Here is a 27721-nt window from a genome sequence, read left to right as displayed (position 1 = left end):
GTTACCAGACGACCACGTGTGCGCCCTCCCTTTGATAAAAATATTGTCAAAATAATGTGGAAGGAAATGACCAAAAATGGTCAAAATATTGCACGAGGGTAAATGAAACGTAGGCATACAACATTTTACACAGGAATCACTAGGAACTTCATGTTCCAGTTTATTTGCGCTTAATTTGAAAAGGAAACTGTTCCTCTCACCGCATTAAATTAGATTTGCAAAGGCCCAATTTCCGTGGTGAGCACAAGTGCAAAGTGCATGGATGGAAACGGGCGTTTGCGCTGTTGTGGGAGTGAACACGATCGACCTGATTCTCTGCCAATTGAAGCACGGGTGAGAGTCTATTTTGTTGTACGTTATTTTCATAAGCCACTTGAGACTTGGTCCACTCATTTACAATCCACAGAACAACAAAGACAAAAAAGTACACCCAGCTTGCAGCAAGTATGGCATGGGAACCCGCAAAGCATTTAACCTGCAAAAATAAGGCTAACATTCATTGAAAGTTGATTCACATTGCTTTTTCTCTTCATGTTCAAACGAATACAGTTTTATGTATATTCTTACATGTTTTATTTTTGCAACAACCGCGTTTATTCTCAAATAATTGAGAAGCATTGGCCTAACTTAAATCAGTTGAAAGAGCGACTTGTCATGTGACTGCAAAGTGCAGTTCTCCCAAGATGCCACTAAAGGGCGTATGTGAACAACTTTGAAACGTGCCACACACATACATACAGTATACACACACACACACACACACGCGCGCCCCTGAAATCAACAAGTACTTTGGAGCTGGGTCAATTTCAGCACCAGCTGCTGTCCAGTATAGCTCAAATTTTAACAAACATTGCACCAGCGTGATTGCTTATTTATTTTCTAATTCAATTAAAATAGTTTGTCACACCGGTACTAAACAAGATCATGCAGACCCCCGTGAATATAAGCGGCCATATAAATATGTAAGTTAGTGCTCTGTGCAAATGTGTGAAGTGTATACATGCAAGAGATGAAAAATTAGTGCAAAAAAATATGTATGTGCATGACGAAGTACATGTTTTTAGAATGTGAGAGGAAGACTTGGAGATGCAAACGCTACGTAACTGACGCAAATATTATTTCCATTTGTAATTATAATATTTCATAAAAATGATTACAAGCTGTATTTCTAAACTTTTTAGCTCTTTGCAGTCAAGATTTTAGCACAAAGGAGTAAAATATTAGGACACATTACACGCTATTACCAATCATTAAAAACAATATTCTAACTTAATGGCACATTTGAATACGACAATGAAAATAAATGTAGTGTAGTTAATGTTTTGGCAGATTTGTGGAAATTTGCCACGGCCTTGTTTTTTATTTTTATTTTTATTTTTTTAATCCTCCCGCCCCGTCAACACAACTGATGGACATCTTGACCAATGGCAGCCCTCGCAGCCCTTAATCCCCGCCTCCTCCGGGCTCTCGGAGGCGAGCGGACTAATCAGCGCTCGCCTCCGCGCGTTCAGCCATTTTGTAAGAAAATCAAGCAAGTCTGCCGCCCTACCTTCGCCTCAGACCTGCAGTTTTTTTCTTGTGCAATGGACGGGTGAGTCGAAAAAGCGAACAATTTCCTCACGTCTTTTCCACGCTTAAACCCTCCGCGCGGTCGCTTCTTCGGACACCGAAGCATCTCGCGGAGCTTCCCCGCTTGCGTTTTCGTGTTCCGCTCGCCAAAGTTCTTACTTAAAATTACTTTTCGCCCCCCCACCTTCTCCTCCCCCCTCCCCCCTTTTCTGCGGACCGTCACCCAAACATGCAACAGTTAGCCGTTAGCATAGCCGTTAGCTAGTCGTCGTCAACTTGTTAAAAAAAATCTTTAATGTTTAGAGGACTTTTTTTTTTGTTTTGTCGCGCGAGGGAGTCACGGCAAAAAGCCAAGCAGCTAAACGTTGTTTAATGATTTTTTTTTGAAAGTGCGAGTTAACTTGGGGCAGGTCGAGCTAAAGCAACGTGTCTCATTTCCGCATTCATGTTTTGTGCGGGGAGTCAGGGCCATGTTGGAAGCGAGCGATGTCTTCGCCTCCCAGCATTTCGCCTTGATTCCATCCGGGCGACTTTTTCCCAACCGTCGGGGTTGGGGAACCATATCAAAGCACAGTAAGGCGACTCTATGGCGTGGTATGTTCGTCGGGGTTTTGCTTCAAAGTCCCCCGCTGCATATTTGTTATTTTTTGTTGTCGTCCCCCCCCCCCCCTTTTTTTTTCTCTTCATCTTCGTCGATCACCTGAATTCGACAGTTAGAATGATTTCCGCGTCTTGTTGTGTGTTTAACGTGCGCTCGTCTAACTCTTCTCCTTTGTGCATTTTCACGATATGTTCCTTTTGTGATTTCAAGCTAAAAGTTTGCCTCTGTCTTGTTTTCCTCCAACCTCACAGCCGCCTAGACGCTGACTTGTACCCTCTGGGATCCGGCTACGTCCCTGAAATTGAGTAAGGATCTTTGATTTCTGCTCTTATTTGTTTGAATAAAAATGATATACACGTATGCTTTAATGTACAATCGTGGGTCGATTTCCTGCTGACAGTCGCCGTCTTATGTCTTTCCACAGCAGTGTCCATGATATATCAGTTGGCACGAAGGTAAGATTAAGATGTTTTGTTGCATCACTACAAACATCGTTTTTGTAAAGTAAAATTGCTTTTACGCATGGGGTTCCCGTCCGGATTGGACCAGGAATTAAGGGATGGGTCCGATCTTGCTGAGTATGGGAGGGATTTTGTTTATTACCTTTTTTTGGCTTTGTAATTACCAGGGATTGGCTAATAATTACAGTACCTGGCCTTATTTCATCAAATCAGTCCTCATAATGACAGCCAAGATTAGTATTAGCTGCTCTCTCTAATTAAAAAAACACTAGAAGAATCAAAGGATAGTAATGCGAGGATAGTAAAGAAAATGCGATACTGGTGTGCAGTTTTTCTTTAATGTAATTGTTCTGTGTAGCAACTATACTTGTGTTGGTAATTGGTCTTGTAACCTATTAAAAATTGAGTACTCATACGAGTAATGTCACACTGGAAATAAAATCGGTATCAAATATCCCTGGTTAGTCAGAATACAAAGGTTTGGTTGACTAATGTGTACACAAAACCTCTACAAATTCATCAAAAAAATTGGTGCTCATTCTAGTATCGGTCTGAAAAAGTCATGTCAAAGGTTAACTAATAAATTGCTCTATCAATAATGGTTTGATAGACTTAAATGTATACTTGAGATTTCTGCGGATGTTAAATATGTTCTCAATTGCGTTACTTTGTGGACGATCAAGCATGAAGAGTTGCCGACCGGGAAAGACTTGCCTTGTCAATATACTCGAACCGACCCCCGCCACCACACGCTATAATTATAAAAGTGCAGTCTAAAGCCTTTTTGTTGCGGTTGGAGTCACAATAGCGACGCCAATCATCTTGCCTGTCAACTGCGCAGCTATTTGAGAAAAGAAGTTTCCTGTTTACCCGCCATGTTTCCGAGGAGCATTTTTGACCGCCCCCACGTTTAAAACTATTATCTCGGTCCAATCTTTAAATTCTTACCCTGTTTAAAAATTCCTGAGACCCGACGTATTCATGTTTTGTTTTTTGTTTTTTTTAATTAATGGCGTCTCATCCAAACGCATCATTTGAAACGCTGGGATGTCTTCTATGGAGCACACCAGGACTTTGATGTAGCTTTTATTGGTCAAAAAATACCAAAAAGAAATGTCGTCCCCTACGCTACAATGGAGACAAACGAATAGACAGGACGATCCCGCACTAGTATGTTTTGCATCAAAGAAACATATGTCTCATTGCTGTAGGACTTCAAAGGAAAAACAGTTATTGGTCAGTCAAGTCTTATGTGACTTTGCTGCATGTTCTTATCTTTCTTCTTGGTAACAGCACCTGGGGGACAAAACCGCGTAGGTGGCCCGACCACAGCCAATGTAGCAGCCATTGTTTGGCAGGCCAAAGGTTTCCGCGTGTGTTTGAACAAGTCATCAGGTGCACACACCCTTGACGGGGGACGAACCACACCCGCTCTTGTTCCAGCCGAGCCAGTTTTTCCACATTGCCACGATGATGGCCGATACTCGCTTGTGATGAGAAGTCTTTTTAAAAAAAAAAAAAAAAAAAAAAACACACATTGGTGCGTATTGCATTAAGAATTTGCGACGCGCAGTCGCGGCGCCCTGCTTTGCTGGAATCTTGTAATTGTTGGTCTGGGGGCCGAGCGCCTGGAATCCCGCGGTCGCATTCCAAACCCCCCCAGTGAGACTTCTGCCCCCCTTACCATTCACCGCAATGGTAGACGATGGGAAAAAGCATGCACATACCTGTGCCCTCCCCCGTCTTTCACTATCTTACTCCCATGTCTAAACAATTTTTGTTTTTAGCACTAAACCAAAAAAAAAAAAAAAAAAAACAAGTGTGGTATTTACAAAGCGGTGGAAACGGCCTCTGGTCTTTATGTTCCATTTTGTGAGGAAGCTGCACACCATGTTGGGGAAGCGAGCCAATCATGCATCAGCATGAAGTGAAGGTGGCTATTAAGCTGTCGACGCCGTGAGGTGGAGAACGGGGCCAGCAACTCTGATTGTCTGAAACGGTCCTTGCAATTTTCATGGTACTTTTTCACACATTGTAGATTCTCAGCTCCGTGGATATAATTAGAATGAGGATGTAGAGGAGGAGCTGGAGGGAAACTAGCTTGAAGCATGTAATCATGAAGTCCCAATGAGGGAGTTAACTGAAGCCAGGAAGCAGGCCTGTTCTTGCTGCTTCTCTTCCTGTTCTTTCTCCCACCCCGATTCCGTTGAGTGACGATGTGACGTCATCTGCCCGCAACTAGTCAGGCTGAGCTAAGCAATAGTATTTCCATGCTATCCAATTTTGCGGTTGTATCTGGTTCTTAGCCCATTTTCAATGATGTACCCACGTTTTTTTTTTTTTTTTTTTTCAGCCAAGTATGCGTAATAAGCACATTCTTTTTGGGTGGGAAAAAGGAAAGACTTAAAACAGAGTTCTGTCTCTTCCCTTGCCAGTTTATTCGACTTTGGAAAAATATTTACTGTGGTTTAGCTAGGCATTTAATCAGCAACTCCAGAAGATATTTCCTGAAACTCATTTGACAGAAAATCTTCCCTAATGGCAAAGCGCATCTATAAAAAAACTTAACAAGATGAAGGCATACGTTCTGCAAAGTCACTATTAATTAACCATGCAACCTTTTGCAAAGAGTTACTGTAACACAATTTAGCAGAGTTGCTTCATGTACCAATTTATTTGCTCTTAATTTGAAATTAATATTCTTCTTGTCAATACATCAAAAGGGCATTAAGGTAGATTTACTGATACCTACAGAAACTGTTAGTCTCACATACCTTCTAAAGTGCCTTCACATACCCCCAGGGAATACTAAAGTCAAGATAAATGTTCAATCCACCGTTATCAGGAAACGTCTAGGGTCAATTTGACCCATGCATGGTTAAAGGAAATCTCATTAAAATTGTTTATCATTTTTAATCCTCCTGTTATCAAGGACAGCAGCAATGTTCTAGGTTCGAACTGACCCAGGTAATGTTTAATATTCTCCGGGGGGTGGGCGTCCCATCATTACCTCTATTACTAACAATTCACTCGCGCTGAAGAAAGTCAGGTGTGCAAAGGCATGCTTTGGCCCTTGCAAAGGTGTTGAGTTCCTGACCCCCACCCACCCGCCTCGTGCAACATGAAGGCTCAGTCATTTTCATCCGCCACGAAAAGAATGCTCGCCAACCTGCGCTACCAGCTCCTTTTTTAAAACAAATGCCAGGCCTCTTGAAATCCCGGCAAGTCCAAAGGGGTTCCATATGTTTATGCTCCGCCACGTAACAATGCCCCCAGTCTCATCCGGAACAGGACCTTCATTCATTGTGGGCCCCCGTTGTGGAGCTTAGTCGACTGAGCCACTTCTTGTGACTGCTGTACTTCATTATCGCCGGGCCATGTGAACAACACTGGGGGGTGGGGGGCACTATCCTTCCAGTCCAGATGGCCTCCCTATGTTCCTCCTCAGCTAATACTTGATTGAGAGTGTTGAGTGGCAGGTACCGTTTAGCTGAGCTATAACTTGGTGATTTGTGCCAGCAGTAGTTGTTTACGATGGAGGTTCATTCGTATGTTGGTGTCAGTCTGATGACTTCATAATTATCTTGTTTGTGCGCGGAACACACCTAGGCCATTAGTGTATAAAACAGCCCAAAAAAAAAACCTCATACACCTCTAAACACACTTGTCAACTCGGTCACTGCCCCTGAATGGGTTAGCTTATTCTGCTAGCCCTGTCATATGTCAGGATTGTTGGTAATGAATTTGAATATACGCCGGACTAGGCAAAGTATGTGCCGTCTGTAGCATTCAAATCGTTCATTGCAATAGAAAGTTTTGATCTGCATTCCTTTGTTGCTCCTTGAAGCTTGCTTCCTGAAGGCAACTCATGATTGCATGATCTGTTGTAACCAGAGCTGGAAAAATCAGCTGCTAACTCAACTTAGCCGACCATAAAAATGTCTTTACACCATTTACTTAAGTCTTATGTAAAGCATATTCACTTGATACACAAAGTGATTTACCTGCTAAAAAGTGTGTATAATTTTCAGTGCATATCAGATCAATTTTAGCCCTATTTGTTTAGTCTTTATCAAACTGATAAGATCAGTTAGATCACATTGACTGGAAATATATATCGAGGTGTATAACAGGACCAGCAATTTACTATGAATAAATGAATTAGAGAGTAGAGCACATCAATGGCGTGTCACTAGGGAACTGTGCAGATCAGCCACATATTAAGCCATTATTAAAAAAAAATAAAATAACAATCTCCTTAATTCCTCACATTTTGTATTTTAGAGCTTATCGTATTTTTGACAAATTTTATCGACAGAAGTCGTAAGAACATTAGTTTTAAGATTTCCCGACAGCTGAAATTGTCAACGACTCTTCTCTAAAATGAAATAGACCAAAGCTAAACAATGAAATCAGGCCCATACTATCAAATGACGAGACAAGTCATCTCATTGTTACCGGCAGGTAAGGGTTTAGTGTTTCTTTCTAAAGGGTGCTTTCAAGATTCATGTTACAGTACATCCTACCTTAGCGCACAAAAGCTTGGGTAACACGAGAGCCGTGCTCGCCACCTGCCCTCCCGTGCACTCCTTGTTCACCACATTAAAGTCAACCTTTTGTTTTGCCTTCCTACAGAGAGGATCTGACGAACTCTTTTCTTCCTGCATATCCAACGGGCCCTATATCATGAACTCAGGTAGTGGGTTGCCATAGACGATTTTTTTTTTTGTCTGCTCTCATTTAACCGCTTGTCTGTGTTGTATGTGTTGCCACGGCGACCGATCCATTATTCAGGAAGGCCGAGAGACGCCTTTTCACTCCTCTGATTGTATCCGTCTCTCGTTCCCCACCCCCCTCCCCCTCCTTGCAGCCAATGGCAACGACAGCAAAAAATTCAAGGGTGACGTCCGCAGTCCCGGTGTTCCGTCACGCGTGGTTCACCTACGCAAGCTGCCCAGCGACATAAACGAGGCCGAGGTCATCGGACTCGGTTTGCCCTTTGGGAAAGTCACCAATTTGCTGATGCTGAAAGGGAAAAACCAGGTATGGATAAACGGTTGACGTGCTCCCCTGTCATGTCAGGCTTCTTTACTTGCTTTAAAATGGGAAATGTGCGTCCGTGCAGTTAATGGTCAGGATGCATAGATTTCTGAGATACCGTTAAAACATTGTGAATGTTTTGTAATACATGTCACTTCTGACGTTGTCAACCATAGTTGGAATTTCGATTAATAATAAATTGAACAACACTTTCTGGGTGTTTCCAAAGCTTAAGGGTGTTGTTACTCTGTCCACCGCTAGGGCTACCGTAAATTATTTCCGTGTAGCTACAAAGCAGACTGGCGAAGGTATTTTATCCACCGCTAGGGCTACTGGATGTGACATCATCAAAGCTACATAGCAGATTATACAATTGTCTCCACATAATTTCCCGAATACGTAATGGCGAGCTATGCTTTGTTAAAAAGTTCTTGAGGTTTCAACAAAATGTCTCAATCATAAGTTGACAGAATATGTTCCTCCTGCCTGTTAATTCCACTGTCAGTAATTTTATATTGTGGCATTTGAAGAAGAGCATTTGTTAGGGAGTTTCTGTTGCATCCTGTAGGCCTTCCTGGAGCTGAGCAGCGAGGAGTGCGCTCAGACAATGGTCAGCTACTACTTGTCCGTGACCCCCGTCATCCGAAACCACCCCATTTACATGCAGTACTCCACCCACAAAGAGCTGAAGACTGACAACTCCCCCAATCAAGTGGTGAGGGGGCGCGCGCTGATGCTTAATACATCCATTTAGCATAAGTCAAAACAGCTTGTGTGCTAAGAAGTGCATCTTGTTGGTTTCCCCCTTCCAGCGCGCACAGGCCGCTCTGCAGGCGGTCAACGCGCTGCACGGCGGCGGCGGGCTCACCAGCATGGCGATCGCGGCAGACGCCAGCAGCCTGGCGGGCGCCACCGCCCAAAGCCCCGTTCTGAGAGTCATTGTGGAGAACCTTTTCTACCCGGTCACCCTGGACGTACTGCACCAGGTACACGGATCACCGCTCTCACTTAACCCTCTGGCACACTGTAAAAGTTTAAACAGAAAATGTAAGTCCCCTTCTCCCCTTTCGCAGATTTTTTCCAAATTTGGCACAGTACTGAAGATCATCACATTTACAAAGAATAACCAGTTCCAGGCTCTCATCCAGTATGCCGACGCCATGATGGCTCACAACGCCAAAGTAAGATTTGGTACAATCAAGGCTGTCGCAATTAGGACATTATCCAATTACGCTTAATTGTTCTAAAAGTGTTTTGTTTACTGCAAATGATCTTTTAGGGTTGGGTGATATGGCTTTAAGATGTTAAAGAAAAATTTCTGTCAAAAATAAATCCTTTACAAAATGCATACAGCAATAATGCATACATTTAAATTATTCAAGTCATTTTAAATTCCAGTTTAGGAAACGTTTTTTGTCAAAAACCTCATCCAGCATTCTCCTATTTGTGTGGAAGTTCATGGTTCAGCTAATTTTTAAATGGTCCATTTTTGAAATGCCAATCAGATTTTTTTTGGGTAGCTCCAGAGCCTTTGATCATTTATATCCGTCAGGCAGAATAAATGCTGCTCCTCCTGATTCCGGGAGATGGTTCATATGTATCAAAGTGTTACCATTGATACACAATGATAAGTAAATGTGAGATAAAGTGCTGATGAGATGAGTCAACTTTTTTTTTTTCCTCTCTTAGTAGAAATGTTTGTTCGTTTGTTGGTCCCTCACTTGAACTCCCTTAGCCATGCCCCTTGGATTGTAGGGTGGAAAAAAATGGTTCTGACATTAATTGTGCTGATAGGCTAGAAGTTGGGAGGGACATTGACTTATCTTAGAAGGAGATGCTCCTTTAAATGTGCCCCACTTTTTTTTTTCCCCCAATTAATTTCTTTTGTGTGCGTCTCAGTGTCTGGACGGGCAGAACATCTACAACGCTTGCTGCACTCTAAGAATCAGTTTCTCAAAGCTCACCAACCTGAATGTGAAATACAACAACGACAAGAGCAGAGACTACACCCGCCTGGATCTTCCCACCGCTGACGCTCAACCCACCCTGGACCACCAGACCATGGCGGCCGCCGCCTTTGGTGAGAGATGTTTTGAAATACATTTCCATGTGCCGGTGATAGAAGTCGGTGCACTTTTATTCAAATGTCAGGATTTGTGCTTGATTGAACTTGTTAATCAGAATTTTTTTTTTTTTCTTTTTTCGTCACGGCCTATAACCTTTGCAGCTTTTTTGTCTTTTTAAATCCTTGCGAAGGAATGCCCAACTTGTTTACTTGTGGTCTTTTTGGGGCACCATGTTGGTGAGGCCTGGTGCAGGATCTGTGTAGTTGAATACATATTACCTGACAGTGATCTTGAAAAACACCCCCCCCCCCCCCTCTTTCCAACAGCTGCACCAGGTATAATATCCGCCTCTCCGTATGGAGGCGCACATGCATTCCCGCCTACCTTTGCCATCCAGCAAGCAGGTGAGCGCACATTCTCGGCAATAATAATCTAAATGATCACTTTAGCAGCGAACCATGAACGCTTTGCTCCTCCATAGGTCTTGCGATGCCCGGCATCCCTAGCGCCTTGGCGTCTCTGGGTGTCGGGCACGGCGGCATGGCGGCGGCAGCGGCCGCCGCCAGTCGCCTCAGCCTGGCCGGGCTGGCCGCCGCCGGCGGACACAACGTCCTGTTGGTCAGCAATCTCAACCCGGAGGTCAGTACGCACTCGCAAGGCTTGAGAAGGCCACAAAGCGTTAGCATGGCATCCTGCTCAATGTCGCCCACCTACACTAGCTGGAGAGCAGCCTTTACTTTCAGATAATTGACCTTAAAATGGCCCGTTTTTAGTGCAAAGCACTTCTCTTTCAGGTCCTCTTGTTTGTTTGACCAAACCTGCTGCATCTCTGGCCTGCCACTTTGCTCACTGTGAATTTTAAGTTTATTCAATTGCACTAACTTCTTGTTTTTTGTAAGAAACTTACCATTCCATATCTTCATTTTTTTGTCCATAAGTTGAAATCATTCTTGAGTTGTTTGGAGAGACAATATTACTTTTGACTGCTTAAGAAGGCGTCATCTTAATGTAGCGTGCATTAGTTACTCGTGCGACAATTGTTTAGTTATTGCATTAAGATAAGAAAAACATGATTGATATTTTTTTAGATAAGTGTTTGCACTGCTAAATACATGTAATTTGAAGTCATTTGTAGTTGTAGCGTGTTATTTAAAAGTATATATTGTCTCTGCCTTTTTCTGTATTTCATTGTTAATCTTTTTTCTCTTCTTTTTCTCCTAGTGTTCCCCATAGTGACAGTGCATTTTAATTTAGCCAGTTCTACTGTCTGAAGCACTACATTTCTTTGTGTATACTGACCTTGTTTTGTTTTTTTACTTCCTTTCTCTCTCTCCCTCCCTCCCTTTCTCCTCTGTACCCCCCCCCCCTTTTTTTTTAAACCCCCTGTCCAATCCCGCCCCACTTGTACTCTTGCCAACTCACTGCACGGCCAATGACCAATTATTCCCTCTGTCCTCCCATTTTTTTTTCCTTCCCCTCGCACCCCCACCCCCAAACCCAACTTGGCCTACACCATTAAAATTGGATTCCACCTATCAAATCATCACATCATCGGCACCCCAATCTCTCCAAACTGATTTTTGCCTAAAATACCCACGTTCACTCCTACTCATCACCACCTCATCACCCCCCACCCCCCTCCTCCTCCTCCCCCTCCCCTTCCCTCCTTGTTCTCTCTCCATTCTCTCCTTCCACCATGGTACTGTGGCCTTCCCGTGGACCTCGCTGCCTGTGGCCTGCGGACATGTCCCGACTCCACTCCACTGTCCTCCACTCCTCGCCTCTTTTCCCCTGTTACCCCCCCAACCCAAATCCCCCGGCCCCACACCCTCTCCCACCCTTTTGGCCCTGCTGCTCCCCCTGCTGTCTCTAAAGAGCGTTACGCCACACTGCCTCTTTATTCTTTTCGGTACGTTATCATCCTTTCATCTCCTTTTTTATTACTACTGTTACCTGGCAAGGTGGGCATGTCTCGTCTCATGTTATTTTGGCTTTGTTTTGGTTATTTTTTTTTTCTTACCCACTGATGGCTTCTCATCAGCCGGGGGAGGGGTTGTTTGTATTTTTGGGTGGGTTTATTATTTGTGTGTGAGCTCGGTTTGTTTGACTTGGGTTTTGAGAGACATGGAGGCTGAGAGTGCCACTCAGATCTGCAGCATTTTATTTTTGAAGAGCTGCTTTTATTTTTTTTTTCCCTCAAAAGACAAGCTGACGCTGATATTATTGGTTCTAATTGGCAGTATTATTTATTCCGTAGCAACAAAAATCAAATGCTGCAGTTTAAAAAATATATATATAGTTGATGTGAAAGACCCCTGGGGTGATTGATGTCCTCTAGATCTGTTAGTATTGGTTTTATGCATGTCCAGTTACTGATGCATGATTTTGACTAGATTTCCGTTTTGTACAAGAATCAAATGTCACGCCAAATCAATCAAACCCCTTAAACTTACTACTTTTATTTCCTTTTCCCCTCCCTTTAAATCTACCCCACCCTCAAAGCTTAACGTTAAAAAAAAGACTCTACAACTGTCCTTTCTTAACAAAATGCTCCTTACTTAGGTTTAGTCTGATTCCACACCAGATTGAATTTAGATTTAGTCTAAAATCAGCACATGCTCATATACTAAAAGATTCCATAGCATCATTATTAAAATCGTGTTGACTGCTGTGATTGACTGTGTGTGACTCTTGAAAACTACAGCCGGTTCCTCCTGCCCGCCGCCCGCCTGACAATCTGCTCCCGTTCTCCAGGTGTGTATGGCGACGTGATGAGAGTCAAGATCCTATTCAATAAAAAGGAGAATGCTCTGATCCAGATGGCAGATGGCACTCAAGCTCAGCTAGGTAGCACCACTTCTTTCTTACTGTACATCCTCCTGAGATCCAACCTATTCATTTGTGTCCGCTGTTATGTCAATTTTGTGTTTGCAAGACATTATGGCACAGTGTCCTCCCTCGGAGCACACCGGGACTGAGTAGGTTAGCGCAAATGAGTCCAAAGATGAAGACCATAAATAAACGCCCAGCACAGTGGGTACATGGATAGGCTGGGCTCAGAGGACATTTTTACTGTCACTATTTAGTGTTTTGTTTCTCTGGTCTGAATCACTCCCAACAGTGCGCAGAGTTCTTGTCTGATATTAACATAAGTTTAGCATTCAAAATATTGCAGTATGCCCAAGATAACGTCAATAATATGCTAAATATTGTTGATCTTGACTAACGTTGGAAACTTGAATTTGAAAGTGACCTTCATAGTTTACTAGAACGTAACATGGATAGCTTGAAACCTTTGTCCTTCCCGGTAGCTGACAAGGAGGAATTTCTTTTCATGATAAGACTCAGCATCGTTCAGCAAAACATTTGGTATGCATTTGAAGTGATCTTGTGAAGAAAGCAGTCACTTTGCTTCAAGATAGACTGGCTGTTTAAGAAGAAGAAGAAAAATCAAGCTGACTGTTGTTGCATAGATATATATTGCTGCATACTGAAAGGTAAGGCAAGATGGATATTTAATGTGGACTATGCCGTTTTAGCCATTAGCCACCTGAACGGGCAGCGGCTGCACGGCAGGGCCATCCGTGTGACTGTGTCCAAGCACACCACGGTTCAGTTGCCGCGAGAAGGCCAGGAGGACCAGGGCCTGACCAAGGACTTCAGCAACTCGCCGTTGCATCGCTTCAAAAAGCCCGGTTCCAAAAACTACTCAAACATCTTCCCGCCCTCAGCCACGCTCCATTTGTCCAACATTCCGTGAGTTTTTCTCCTTTTGTTTTTGATTGTTTTGAGATTGCAGTAAAAGGCGCAAGTCACCAGTCTTTAAATTGTATATTCTATATTTTTAAATTACACAAAGTGTACCATGATAATCAGTTAAAATCCCCCAAGAGGATGTTTAACTATCAATAGATGCTACAAAATAGCTCTAAAATTGTATTTTGGTCTAAATGCATGAGTATGAAAATGGTAAATAAGGAAAGAGTTTTATTAAGCGACTAATTGATGGCGGGTTTGAAACAACGGCAAATAAAAAAAAAATTGTGACTCGGTTGGATTTCTGCAAGTCTCGCCCACTAAAACAACCTCGACTGCATGTTTGTTTTCATCCATCTCGGAACAGGCGTTTTTCCTCTTGATGTCGACTTAGAATGACATCAGTTGCTTAGGTAGCGGCTAATCACGGCTCACACTCAGCTGTCATTAGTAGTTGGCTGATCCATGAGCAACCGTGATGTCATTTTCAGCTGACGCAACTGGCAAAACGGCCACTCCTTAGGTTGGATAGACACGGATGGATTATCCTGCTTAATTCATACTCCACGTGGACAGTATTTGTTTAAATGTCCTGTTTGTACTAGTGACGGCACTTAAACCATATTGTTTAAAAAAAAAATTGGGATTTTTATCTCTTGAGCATAGATTTTTCCTTGACGCAATTTTTGCCTCAGACTGGTTGAGTGTTATTTAAATGCACGTTAGAAAGAGCACAAATGATGCAACCATGTTAGTTTTTCCGTGCTTTGGGGGATTACACAAAAAGGAGAACTGATAAATTCTGAGCCGCAACGGTGCAGGGAATTACTCTGTTAGAAGAAATAGAACTTTTGCCCTCGACATTCAGACCTGCTGTGGTGGAGGAAGACCTCAAGAGACTTTTTGCCAGCTCAGGAGCCACAGTCAAAGCCTTCAAGTTCTTTCAGTAAGTAACATTTTTATTTTTTTAATTCCTCTACTCGTTTGAGTCCGAGTATTTAGACGCTTTCTTCTCCCCTTGAACAGAAACGATCGCAAGATGGCCCTGATCCAAATGGGCTCCGTCGAGGAGGCAATCGAGTGCCTGATCGAGTTCCACAACCACGACCTGGGGGAGAACCACCACCTTCGCGTGTCCTTCTCCAAATCCACCATTTGAGTGCCTTCAGCTCCCGTCCCGGAGCTTCTTTACAATCCCGTTTGCAGACCGTTCTCTGGGTCGCACTCGGTGGAAACTACAGGTTTTGCCGCTCTTTCTTTGCAAAAAGTTACTCCCCTTCAAAAGCTTCAGATCAAAATCTGATTTTTTTTTTTTTTTCCTTTTTTATGATTCCTTCTTTAAAATGTTAGAAAAGGCACCAGGTCTGTTAATCAAAAGATGGCTGTTTGTTTTTTTGGTTTTTGTCTGGGGGGGGAAAAAGGTGCTCGGGGGTCTCAAAATGAAAGTTTTGTAATTCAGGGAAAAACGTCCTTCCTCATCTGAAAATGTTTTACCCTTTTACTTTAAAGAGTCCTGTACAATATCTACACGATACATTAATGAAAGCACAACCAATTTGGCAACAGAAGCAGACCGCCGCATTTCTTCTTGGCTTCCCCAAACTAAAAACGAGCCGCGGTCTGCGTTGAATGTGCAACAAAGAGCGAAAATCCAGGCAGCTGATGGCGTTACCCTGAGACCAAATTGCTTAAAATGGCCGCCGCCATCCATACCAGACATAATTAAACATTCCTTTAGCAAAGGGCGTGTGCCCCCCCCCCCCTCTCTCTTCCTGCTCCCAATTGGCCAGTTGGACAAAGCATAAGAAACTCCCAGATTCAAACAACGTATTCCTATCCTTTTTTTTTTTTTTTTTTTGCTATCTTCTTGTGTCGTTTGCGTCGAGGGATTTCTACCACTATCCGTAGTCCATCTGTTCATCAAAAGCAAAACTATGGACTACACAGTCTTTCGTGCCTTACTCCCTCCCCCGTACAGCCTTTTCAAGCCGCCCGCCTTAAGCATCGCTCCGGCTTCAGGGGAAATGGCGGCTCGTTGTTTGGAGAGAAAAAAAAAAAAACAACACAAATGTTTACCTATTAAGGATTTGTGTGCATGTATCCCAATATATATGTAGAAACTATGAATGTAAGTCCAAATAGGCGATGCTAGGCCATGTAGCGCTTTTAGGTATGGTGCCGCAGGCTCATTTAATCTTGCTTTCATTTATATGTGAACACCTATACGTTTTATCTTTTGTTTTTTGTTTTTAAGTTTAGCATTTATGTCTTGAAATTGATCGTGTAGTGACACACACTTCCTGGTCCAGCTACTCTAATTTTCCTTATTTTTAATTACTGTAGTTTAATACTTTTTTTTTTAACTGTTGTTGGTAGTGACCCACCATTTTCCCCCGACTGCTAACATTCAGTTTGATCACCAAACTCAGGTGTCTTTTCTTTTTTTTTTTTTTTTCCCAGCTTGACTTGCGCTACAGTCAGGTTCTATAGTGCACTTTTTTTTTTGTTAAGCACCCCTCTCGCACACAATAAAAAAAAAAAAAGTCTTAAAACGTCACATTCCCCGAGTGCCTCCAGCGCCGGTTCTACACAAGCCTTTGACCACTGTATAGTCCAGAACCAGATGTGCACACACACAATCACTCGTGTCTTTTTTTTGTGTGTGTGTGTGTGGCGTCTCTATTTTTGTACAAGATTATGCATGGTTTAACAAATGTAGCTACAGACAGACGGTTGTTCTTCTTGTTCTTAAGGACCAAAGTACCTTTGACCCTGTGAGGTTTTGTAGTGTTGTGATTGAAGGTTTTTGTTAAGTTTTTTTCCTCCTCCCCCTTTCTTGTAGTAGTTCACGCAAGTCAAGTTTTTCCTTCCTCTTATTCCACATTTTATCTTAAATTCCACAAAAGGCACCACTTTTTCCACGGTGTCTTTGTTTTTTCCTCAACTATTTCTTACCTTTGTTTTTTTGCCTTCCCAAGGCCTCCGTGTCCTTTCCTGTTGCCTTTCAACGGATATGCCTTAGACGCACAAAAAATTAAAGGAGAAAACCCCAATACTGTATTTCTGGTACATTTGCGTTCCCCGCCCCCATGTTGCAAAGTTGCCGCCAAAATGGCTTAAGAATGGTGTCTTAAGATCACACTTTTTTTTTTTTTTCCCTCTTCTCTGTTTAGAGCTTTTACGTTTTTGCCTTTTATACGGGGAAGTGGGGGTTGTATGACGCAGGGCTGACGGTTGTATATATTCATGTTTTTGTACCACACAATCATTTGGATTATATTGACGTTTCGTTGCAAAACATGTATATTTTGATAAGACAATACCAGATACTATAAAAATAAAAAAAACAAGCTCCCTCCTCTTGTGGGAGCTTTGAAAACAAGACTGTTTGTAACGCAGATATTAAAACTGGTATGAACACACACGCGTGTCTGTATATGCCCCGCCCCCCCTCGCCCCGCCCCGCCCACCATCTTGTTCACTCATCTCTACATCTTCTGCTGCCTTCAATAAATCTTTAGTTTGTTCCTGCTTTCATCTGGCCTCATTTGGATTCTGTCTCTTCCCTTCTTTTCTGTGGAGCTGACACCTGGTTAACTTCTTGTAACATTTTCCGCCATCACGTTTTTTACTACTTCGTTTTCATGTTTTGAATCTTGACGTTTTTTGTTTTTTTTTTCAACTTTGCTCATCTTTGAACGTGGTCTGTCTGCGTTCAAGCACCCTGGCTAAAAGCTCTCGGGGAATTGCACTCAATCTCTGCTGCAGGGCCTTCTCTGCTACTCTCTAAATACACTAAATTTATCAGTTAAATGAAACTTGTCAATATGTATTGTTATTTACAAGTGTGTTCTTATTTTTTCACTTTTTGCACTGCTTTCAGTCCTTATTTTGGGTCAAGTCGTTGGGTCAAGACGTTGCCCGGCTGATTTACCTTAAGCTCGTTGACCAAGATCATAACACCAAACTCTCGTCTTTCTCCATTGAAATTGATTTAAAAAAAATAATTGCTAATTTGTATTTTTAAAAAAAAGCTAATAGCAATGAAAGCATGCATCGTGATGTAATGTTAATGGTGCTGCTGCAGATTGCTTGCACCCATTTTGGCCACCAGGGGGCGGGATTATACTCCGATGAAGTATTATTGTTTGTATGGGGATAATTGACATGTTTGGCAATCTTATGCTGCGTAAATGTAATATTTTGTCCAAATTGAAACATGACATCGCCTTTATTCAAGGCTCAGGTAATAACCAGTCACGGCGCACCTGTTGGTCATGTGACGTTGGCAAGCTGGACTTTGATTGGTTGATCGCCGAGCCTCCCGCACGCGTTGTCATTGTTAATCATAGGAAGATGGATAAAGGTTTTTTTTTTTTATTGTACATGAAAATTTATTATAAATCGACGAGATAAAGTAACCATTGCAGAAAATGGCAGGCTAATCCAATATTTCTTTCTCATAAATTACTCGATTGGAGACCTATTACTGTCCAAATGTTCAGAATTTCTACCGTCTTTTAGTCTTGAATGTTTTCTAAAATAAATGCATTTAGTATTTATTTAATGCAATCATCGCTGCGTTTATTTGGAAAACATTTTCCAATAATAGGCCCCAAACCAGTAACGAATCACAATTTTTTTTGTATTCTATATGAGAAAATACGTAATACAGCACGCCAGCAACCTTCGTGAGGATAAGCTATACGAAATGATTGGATAACTAATCCATCAAGTATTAAAATAATCATTGGGTAAATTCCTTATTTAGTGTTTTCGCTCCGGTTTGTTTGAATTCTAATAAATGTAGGTTAAAGGATATTTATTGTCCTTTTTGGAGATTTTTGCTCGAGAAAGTGCACTCCTCATGTAGTCCACTAGGGGGAAGTGTTTCTCACCGATGGGCCTCAAAGGGCTGATGTTACCTGCCGGCACTCACAATGTCAAGAGTGTGACACTTAAATCTCAAGTGGCTCCTCCTGGCTTTGTGGCATTAGGCCCCTCTACCTTTTTTTTTTGTCCTAACTGCCTGACAGAGCGCCGACGGGGATTAACCTGGACTCCTTGCCGTCTTTGGAGACGAGGACGAACGGGAAATAGCCGATGTGTGGCCCTTAAATGAAGTTGCTTGCCGCCTGCCTTGCATGAGAAAGCAGCCTTTGAAGGTCACGCGACGAATTTTCGGGCGCTAACGCCCGTCCTAACGTCTTGTCTTGTCCCTCTCGTAGACAACCAAATTTTTCAGCGATATATAGCCAACTAAGCGATTGCAAAAGTGTGCACACCCCTTATGAACTACTATGTGACTATCAATCACATTGAGTTCTGTAAAGTTAGCGCATGATGACCCTAAAGGAACTTCACTTGTTCTAGTAGGCTTTCCCTGCCCTGTTTATAGTTATCTTCTTGCAGACAGGCTGGAATATACACACATCAGAGGGATTTCATTTCTCAGAAGTATCAGTAGGCTAGACATCACGCAGGGAAGACAGACGATCATCAACTGCAGAAAAGACAGCGCAACAATGAGCAAAATACTTGGAGTCCTCCCAAAATTGATGGAAGGAGAACAAAACTGGACTGGAAGGCTGCCAAAAGGATGACAACAGACAACAAAGTAGCAAGTAACACGTTCAATACCAGACGTTTTTTTTTTTTTTGGAAATCCAGATATTCAATCCCATGTACATTTATTCAGTCAGACTTTTTGAATGTTTGATAAAAAGTTTAAAAAGGAGCTGGTTTTAAAAAAAGGTGATTAGGCACTTAAAACCAAGGAACTTTAAAAATATAAAAGGAAAATATACTAAACTGTACTTGGGATTGAGTATCTGAACTCTTTAAAAACGTAAAAACATGTCTTTGGGATTGAATAAGTGAAGTACGCGGCTAATGGCAAGACAAAAGCATTATCTTAAAAAAAAGACAGAATAAAACGTCTTTGGGATTGAACGAGTTGCACTTTGTCGGACTTAGTACTTAACCACCAAAAGTGTTGATTACTGAATACTAAAGTATTGGATTACTTTAGTTAAGTAATTGATTATTTAAGTACTTAATTCTTACACCAGCTAGTTTTAGAACTTAATTCGCTAAACATTGAAAAAAAAATAGATAAATGTCTGGGCTCTTGAGGAAAAAAAACCTAAAAATATGTCTGTGGGATTGGATGATTTAAACTTTGAGTTAAGGTGTTGGACTTAGTACTTAATCAGCAAATGTATTGATTACTGATTACCGAAGTGTTTCATTACTTCAGTAAATAATTTCATGAAATTGATTGTTTTTTTAGTACTTCATTTTTGTACCTGCTATCTTTAGCTTCCTTTTGCCAAGCATTTAAAAAAATGTAAGAAAAAACGTAAAAATACGTCTTTGGGATTGAATGAGTGGAATTAACGTGTCAGGAAAAAAATGACTTTATCCTTGAGATTGCAAAATTTAACAGAATTTTATAGTATATTACTAAATAAAAGTCTTAAAGTTTTAAAAAAAAAAATCTTGTTTACATGCGCAGCGCACCAGCAATCCTAACCAAGCGCAGAGCGCAACATCCCTTGAGGAACATGTGAAAATGCAAAGAGATTGCATAATCGGGCTGAAAAGAACATTTCAAAGTCAGCTCATCCAAACGTAGAAGTTCCAAGCGCGCAACTTGCTCTCGTTTTATCTTGGGTTGGCTCATGCTGGACTGGCGGACGGCTTTTTGCCAACGCTTAACTTTCCGCCCTAGCTCAAACGTTCGCAAGGAGGGAGACGTTGTCATTGGGCGTTGCTTCCTCAGCCAGTGCTTTTAAAATCAAAAGCATGTGGACGCTTTTTTTTTTTTACATCTGGCACCACTTATTTGACATCAACGTGGCGCTCTAATCAAGCAAATGCCGGCAAACGACCACACATGCCAGCGCCGGCTTTCCTTTCCCGGCCTCGTTTCCACGAGCGACTTTTGAAGCCCCCGTTTTTTCGCGTTTGGAACTTGAGGAATGGCATTTTTTTTTCACGGTATTAGAAATGATACTAGGTAGTATGTGGTTGCAGTGAAAAATTGCCTTCATTCCGGTAGTCCTATTTTCCGATGCAACCTGATATTGGGGTTTTGGAAATAAGTAGCGCCGTCAAAAGATGACCCCTTTTGTGCCATTTTGACCATTTTTGGGTCATTTTCTTCCACGTCATTTTCGCAGTATTTTAGCCACGCTCCCGCTAGTGTTTTTTGACTGGATTTTTGACTTGTTGTCACTATTTGGGGTGAAGTTTCAGCTCCCTGCTCTCTTCCTGCAATGCATTCCCTTTGATGTGAAATACCTTTGATGTAAATATAAAAAAAATGAGCAAAATACAATAAAGGTACCGCATTTTCCGCATTATAAGGTGCACCGGATTAAAACGCACACCTTCAGTCAATGGCGTAGTTTAAAACTTTTCATATATACGACGCAGCGCATTATAAACAGGATTTGTAAATATGTATATAATATATATAATATATGTATCTACTTTTTATCAATGGTGCCGCCTGGGATTTTTTTTCTTCAGTTTACCGTTGGTTGTTCCGACAACTCACATGCTCTTCCATTGTCCCGTCTTCCTCCTGCTCTTGAATTGACCCTCCCACCCACAAGAGGAGCCAATCAGGTTATACCCAACACAATGACTGCCAATCAGCGTCCACTTTGGGGCCTGGTTGACCTTTATTTGCTAAACCTCCACAACTCAAGCACAAAAAGTCCGATGTATAAAAAAAAATGGATCTAGTCATCCAGAATGCATAAAATTTGAGTTTAAATCTTTAATATTGTATTTTATTGATCATGTTATTTAGACACCCCGAAATATCAGTCAGCAGTTTTACTTTTAGCCTAACATGCCTAAATGCATCAGCGGAAGATCGTACTTTGTATTCCAGCAGTTTTTTTTTTTTTTTGAGGGGGGGGGGGCAGTTGCTCCATGGCCCCCAGTTAAAGCAGTCATCCCTTCACATCTGAATCCCCTCAAACACCATTTAGGCTGCACAGCTTATGTGATTTAGACTCAATGTCAGCATGACAGCGGAGAAGCAAAAAAAAAAAAAAAAAAAACGTCTTTTTGCTTCATGGTGGCTGCGTGGCGCAACTTAATGCAGGGACCGTATGTTTTTACACAGGCTGGACTTACTAAATCTTATACATCACTGCCACTGAATTTCTCTCTCTAAGACACTTGAGCCAGGTTTAATGGCAAGTTTTTTTTTTTAAATAAGACTGAGAAACAAGTCCAATGGCCGACATACCATATTTTTAAGACTATAAGCCGCACCGGTATACAAGCTGCACCAAAAAAAACAAATTGTAACAGATAAAACACACTGGACTATATCAGAAATACACAGACGGCTTGACACAAATTTTTATACAAGATCTAATGATCGTATTTTTAAACTGCAGTTAATAAACGAGCCACCCTACCTTTCCGTGTTCTCTAACCGGCGCACTCTTATAACCTTTACGCAGCCCTTTCGATTTTAGTAATATTCCTGTGTGTGAACAAGGACGGGCTCGGATGGCGGTTCAGTCTGCTCGCTTCTTCTCGTTCGGCTGCAGTAATTATTGTAAGTAAGAATACAGCCCATAAAAACTAGCATCTGTAAGTAAAAGATTATAGCTGCGGTCCCCAACCTTATTACCTTTACCCTTTTGACGTTTTTACCGTGGACCGAAGCAGTACCGTCCTTCCTCACTACAAAATGTAATATCAAGGGCGGCCAGAGGCGGCGCCAAAACACTCAGATCGAAGCAAACAAAGCACAAATGAACGAACTGTTAAAGGATCAAATAAATGAGTTCCAAAACATGATTTGGGTGCAGCTCATGCGTCCCGGTACCGGTTGATCTACGGACCGGTACCGGACCGCGGACCGATGGTTGGAGACCGCTACATTAAATGTACTGTTAGGTCAGTCTGGTTTCGGCGGTTGAACAGCTCCCGCGAACCGAAATGGTGTTTCCAAGCAGATTTTTGTGTGTGTGTAGCTCTCCTCACACCTACTTGTCCTTGAGGACTAAACTGGCCCCTCTTGGAGCGGGGAAAAAAAATGGTCGCCCAGCCCTTCCCTTGCAACAAAAAAGCAGAGCAGCCAACCAGGAGACTGTCCACCTGTTTACATATGCAGGCCTCTCAGACAGACGTTGAATAATTCATCCCCGCGGGCGGACGACATGCAGCTGTATTTGGGTTACGCTTCTGCCGTGCGCGCGCGCCTTTTATCCAAAAATCCCTGGCTACTCTTTAAGAAGTAGGGCACAAAGTAGGCGCAATACCCGGCGTCATTTTGCTTTTTAAGATCCGCTCAAGACAATGGGCACAATCTTTGTCTCATTCCGATATTGGACGCTATTTACTTACCGATCGTAATTATAGGTGCACAAAATATGAACACGAGCACATAAGGGATTGAAGTTAATAGGGGTAGTATAGTATTTTTTTTTTTTTTGACAAAAGCCATATTATATATATGTATATATATATATATATATATATATATATATATATATATTTTTTTTTTAACCACCCTGTGTTTACAAAAATATCCGCAATATATATATATATATATATATATATATATATATATATATATATATATATATATATATATATATATATATATATATATATATATATATATATAAAAAATTTTAACCACCCTGTGTTTACAAAAATATCCACAGTAACGAAAAGCTGCAAAGTATTTTAAGTTATCGTCGTTTATGTGCTTTTTTTCCCCCCCTTCTTTTGTTTGTTTCTTTTGTATTTTATTTATTTTTTTGGTCTGGTCTGACTTATAAAAATATTAAGAAAAATAGCAAAGTAAATAATGCAATAAATATAATCTGTGAATATTTTTTAATTTTTTTGGGTGGGGGTTTCCTTATGCTACGTTCTCGGCGGAGAGTGTAAGGAAAATACATAAAATCAATATATTTTTGACTGGTCTAACTTAAAAGAAAAATGTTAAACTTGCCAGCTGAATTTGCAATTTTTTTAAGTGATCCAACTTAAACTTTATGAACCACAACGTAGCAATCACTTGTATTTTTTTCAAACATACTGTTAACATTACTCAGAAATTGCATCATTATATCTCATTACTCTAAAAAATAAATAAAAATCAACATCCCATTTGTAGCCTTGTTACTGTACCTGGAATAATGCTGGCATTCTGCAAATAAAATGTAATTATTAATTAATTATTATTATATTATATTATATTATATTATATTATATTATATTATATTATATTATATTATATTATATTATATTATAATTATATTATAATTATTATTAATTATTTATTTTCAAAAAAAATTTTCAGGTAACAAACGACAAATATGAAAACCCAATAATGATAATAAATGATATGGCAAATTCAATACCTCACTAAAAAGCACCAACCAACTTTTATTATAATTTACTACCTGTTTCATTGTTAAAAAAAAGACAAATAATATTAGTTGTTGTCTAAATTGTCTTCCAATGCTGGAATGAGCCCTATAAAAGTGATTTAAGCAGAGCCGTATTTCACCTGACTGGCGACGAGTCTCCCCCCCTCCCCCCAAACCAAACTCTCTGTGCCCGGTGCTTTTATGGCACCCCGTGTTTTTACACCCGGCTGCATGCCCCGCCCTTTTTGTGTGTGTGCGCCCCCCCCTCAAGTTGGACAGCGCTCCATCCATGCGTCAGGCGCCACCGCTCTCCCTCGCCATCCATCTTGGCCATGGCTTTCAAACGGGCCTGAACTTTAAGTGCGTCTTAAAAACGCCTTGGGGTTCGGGGAGTGGCGCCGGCGCACTGGACGGCTACAACTTGCCCCCCCTTCCCCGGACACAACATTAGGTACACCTCTTATTTCCAGTCAAGCACAATAGTCAGCAACAATAGAAAGGACAAAATGTGACCCATTTTTCCGAACATTTGGGTGACAGTTTAACGGCACTTGAAGACAATACGCACAAAAAAAAATCAAAAGACCCTGAGAAATAACCTTCACAAAGCTAATAAAAACATTCCTTTTGGAGGAGTGATATTGTACTTGTATCAATTTTAAATTAGGGCAACGCTTATCAATTAATTTTTGCAAGGATGAAGTTTTTCGCGCGCCACTCGCCACAATGAAAATACAATTATCGATTAAAAATGGTGTAAACATACCTGAAATGATATCCTTTTTATCATAAACAAAGAAAAAGCAATGTAAATCCATGTTCAACAAGGTTTACATCGATTACAGGTTAGTCTGAAACTGAAAAAAAATAGCTTTAAGGGCAAGCCCCTGAAATAAATGTCAATCCTTAGTAAACACTTGAAAAATATATTTAAATATCCTGTATATAATATATATATATATATATATATATATATATATATATATATATATGTATGTATATATATATATGTATGTATATGTATGTTTTTTTTACAGTATTTACTGTGTGTTTTCGTGCTCCACGTGACAATAATTATCTACAATAAAGAGACGATAACTTGTTATTCATGCTAAAAGTAGAACTTTTATAATCTTATGATGTGGTTAAGAACTCAGCAGGAATGTCTAATTTGAAAAAAATGTTATTAATATGACAAATTATTTGTAAATACCCTTAACTTTCTTTTTTTTTTTTTTTTTTTTTACCCAAAAGCAATAGGAGTTGTTTCGATATCGGCGATAGCGGCACCACTTGATACTCGATCGATACCAACACCTTAAATATCGCACTGCTCCAGTACATAGGAAGTGCAGTGTAGCCAGTCAGCCGCGAGGGGGCGTGACACACACCCCACCCGCTCCCATCGCAGACAAATGGAGGAGAAAGGGAGGGAGGGGGCGTGGATGTTGTGGCGGGGGGGAAAGCGCGAGAGCCTCTCACACACACGCGGAGAGGGAGAAGCGAACGGCCGCTTGGCACCAGGAGCGCGTTCGGACGTCGCGGATCGGACGCGCGAGGGCAGGATGCTTGCAACCCGGACGAAAATTCGCTGGATGTATCTCAGCACGCTTTTTTCGGCGTGCACCTGAACGCATCGCCTCCGCCGGAGCTCGCTTGGCAAAGACAAAACAAGCTGCGCTCTCCGTTGTCTTTTTCGCGCGTGATGCTGGGAGAAAAGTTCGGGAGGAGACGTAGGAGGACCCCCCCCTCGGCCACAGCGCAAGAAGACCCCCCCCGCGTGAGTAGCCCATGAGCAACGCTCACTTCTTCTGCCGCTCCTTTCTCCCAGCGCCACTTTTTTTTATTTTTTCCAGCGAGACCTTCTCAACTTTCCAGGATGACTTGAAGATTGGCGGCTGAGGATCCGAGACGAGAGAGCAAAAAAAAAAAAGAAAAATTCATCATCCAAGCCCAAAAAGCATCCCGACTTCATGATGGCCATCAAGTGCGGAGCGATGGAGGTGCTGATCCTGAGCGCGCTCTCGTGGATGTGCGTGTGGGCCGAGGAGAAGATCATCTTTGACAGACACTCCGTCTACTGGAACAGCTCCAACCCCAAGTCAGTACACCGGTGTGCGCATGCGCGCGGTTAATTAACGCTAATTGGGAGCAACCTCGCTTCGGAATTTCTGACGCACTTTACAGGCGCTTGTTGTGATTGATTTTGATTTGAGGTCAAATTCCAGTGAGAACATTGGAAATATGTGCAAATTATTTGAACTTCAGGGGTGTCCAAAGTGAAGAATGCGGGCCGTGAGGTGGGCCGCTGCTTATTATTTTCTCTGTCCGCGGCATGTTGTAAAAATTAGAATTTGAAGTCAAAATTTGTAATGTTATGGAAAGGACACACCTCAATTCTTTATTTCTGACACATATGAAATTTAGGGGTGTCCAATGTGCAGAATGGGGGCTGTTATGCGGGCCGCCGCTCATTATTTTCTTGGTCCATGATTTGTTGTCAAAAATAACATTTGGAGTAAAAAATTATATTATGGAAAGGACGCACCTTCATTCTTCATTTCTTACAAATATTTGAAAATTAGGGGTGTCCAAAATGCAGAATGGGGGCCTTTATGGGGGCCGCTGCTCATTATTTTCTTGGTCCACGGCATGTTGTAAAAATTAGAATTTGAACTTAAAATGTGTAATATTATGGAAAGGACACACCTCAATTCTTTATTTCTAACACATATGAAATTTAGGGGTGTCCAATATGCAGAATGGGGGCCATTATGGGGGTCGCTGCTCATTATTTTCCCGGTCCATGGTATATTGTAAAAAACACAATTTGGAGTCAAAATGTGTAATATTGTGGAAAGCACACACCTCCGTTCTTCATTTCCTACAAATATTTGAAAATTTGGGGTGTCCAAAGTGCAGAATGGGGGCCATTATGGGAGCCGCTGCTCATTATTTTCTCGGTCCATGGTATATTGTAAAAAATACAATTTGGAGTCAGAATTTGTAATATTGTGGAAAGCACACACCTCCGTTCTTCATTGCTTACAAATATTTGAAAATTTGGGGTGTCCAAAGTGCACAATGGGGACCTTTTTTAAGATTGTGGAAAAACGTGAAAATACGTCTTTGGCATAGAATGAGTTTATCATTCCGGCGCCTACCGCAGTGTCGTTTTGATCAGCGCGCAGTCGGCCTAAGTGGTTTCCAAATCAAAACAGCGCTGGTCCAAATTGACAAGCGCGCACACACACACACACACACACACACACACACCGAGTGAGCTTGAGTGACTACATCACTTCTCCACTGAAGCCATCTCAAATATTTAACAGGCGAGGGGGGAACATTTTCTTCCTTTCTTGCTCTCTGTCTCCCTCTTCTCCTCTCTGTGTGCATTCACTCTTTTTTTTCTCTTACCGAACACGCGTGCGCATCACACAAACATCAGCGGCTATGTTTAAGCTATATGCACGGTTGCCGGGGGCGATGTTATTCCATCAGGGAATGGCGTTTGGAGGAGGGGGCTGCTGTGTGAGTGTGTGTATGTGCCCTTGGTTTTTGCAACAAGGTGGGGACCAAATTTTGAGGTTTACTGTCTTTGTGGGGATCATTTTTTCTTGAACATTTTTTTTTTTGCACGCCACGAACCAAATAAAAGCCGACATGGGTTAGATTCACCCGGGTTGTTAATAAATAGGTGGAGATTCCTTCCATTGTCAGTTTGTGGCTCCTTTCTGGCTGAGAAGTAGCGCTCAAATTCCTTATCACAAAAAAATAATCATTAGGATTCCTGGTACTGCCTGTTAA

General features: G+C 41.6%; 2 protein-coding genes across 5 annotated transcripts in view; both read left to right on the top strand.

Annotated features, from left to right (window-relative positions):
- Positions 1-1510: 1510 nt before the first annotated feature.
- On the top strand, positions 1511-17030 carry ptbp1a (polypyrimidine tract binding protein 1a). 3 transcript variants are annotated; one of them, XM_088432612.1, is made up of 16 exons: positions 1511-1591; positions 2422-2475; positions 2595-2625; positions 7267-7327; positions 7502-7674; positions 8240-8386; positions 8484-8657; positions 8745-8852; positions 9571-9751; positions 10064-10141; positions 10219-10376; positions 11613-11646; positions 12492-12584; positions 13277-13493; positions 14362-14439; positions 14520-17030. In XM_088432612.1, exons 1-16 carry the CDS (start codon positions 1584-1586, stop codon positions 14650-14652), a joined length of 1728 nt encoding a protein of 575 aa, XP_088288738.1. In that variant the 5' UTR covers positions 1511-1583; the 3' UTR covers positions 14653-17030. The 3 variants fall into 3 exon arrangements, with proteins under 3 accessions (XP_088288738.1, XP_088288737.1, XP_088288739.1); XM_088432611.1 differs by lacking the exon at positions 1511-1591 and adding an exon at positions 1811-2142; XM_088432613.1 differs by lacking the exon at positions 1511-1591 and adding an exon at positions 2041-2163.
- Positions 17031-25384: 8354 nt separating this feature from the next.
- The window catches only part of efna2a (ephrin-A2a), a 63360-nt gene continuing 61023 nt past the window's right edge, over positions 25385-27721 (top strand). The window contains exons 1-2 of one of the 2 annotated variants that reach the window (XM_088433984.1): positions 25385-25691; positions 25768-26012. In XM_088433984.1, the coding sequence (XP_088290110.1) occupies positions 25885-26012 (128 nt within the window). In that variant the 5' untranslated portion in view covers positions 25385-25691; positions 25768-25884. The remainder of the gene's footprint in view (positions 25692-25767; positions 26013-27721) is intronic. The other variant, XM_088433985.1, reaches the window with a different exon arrangement.

This window comes from Hippichthys cyanospilos, chromosome 14 (genome assembly GCF_059441005.1).
Source record: "Hippichthys cyanospilos isolate Australia breed blue-spotted pipefish chromosome 14, RoL_Hcya_1.0, whole genome shotgun sequence".
In the NCBI taxonomy this organism is placed as follows: Eukaryota; Metazoa; Chordata; class Actinopteri; order Syngnathiformes; family Syngnathidae; genus Hippichthys; species Hippichthys cyanospilos.
Note: the sequence above shows the minus strand (reverse complement) of the source record. Positions and strands in the feature narration are given on the sequence as shown.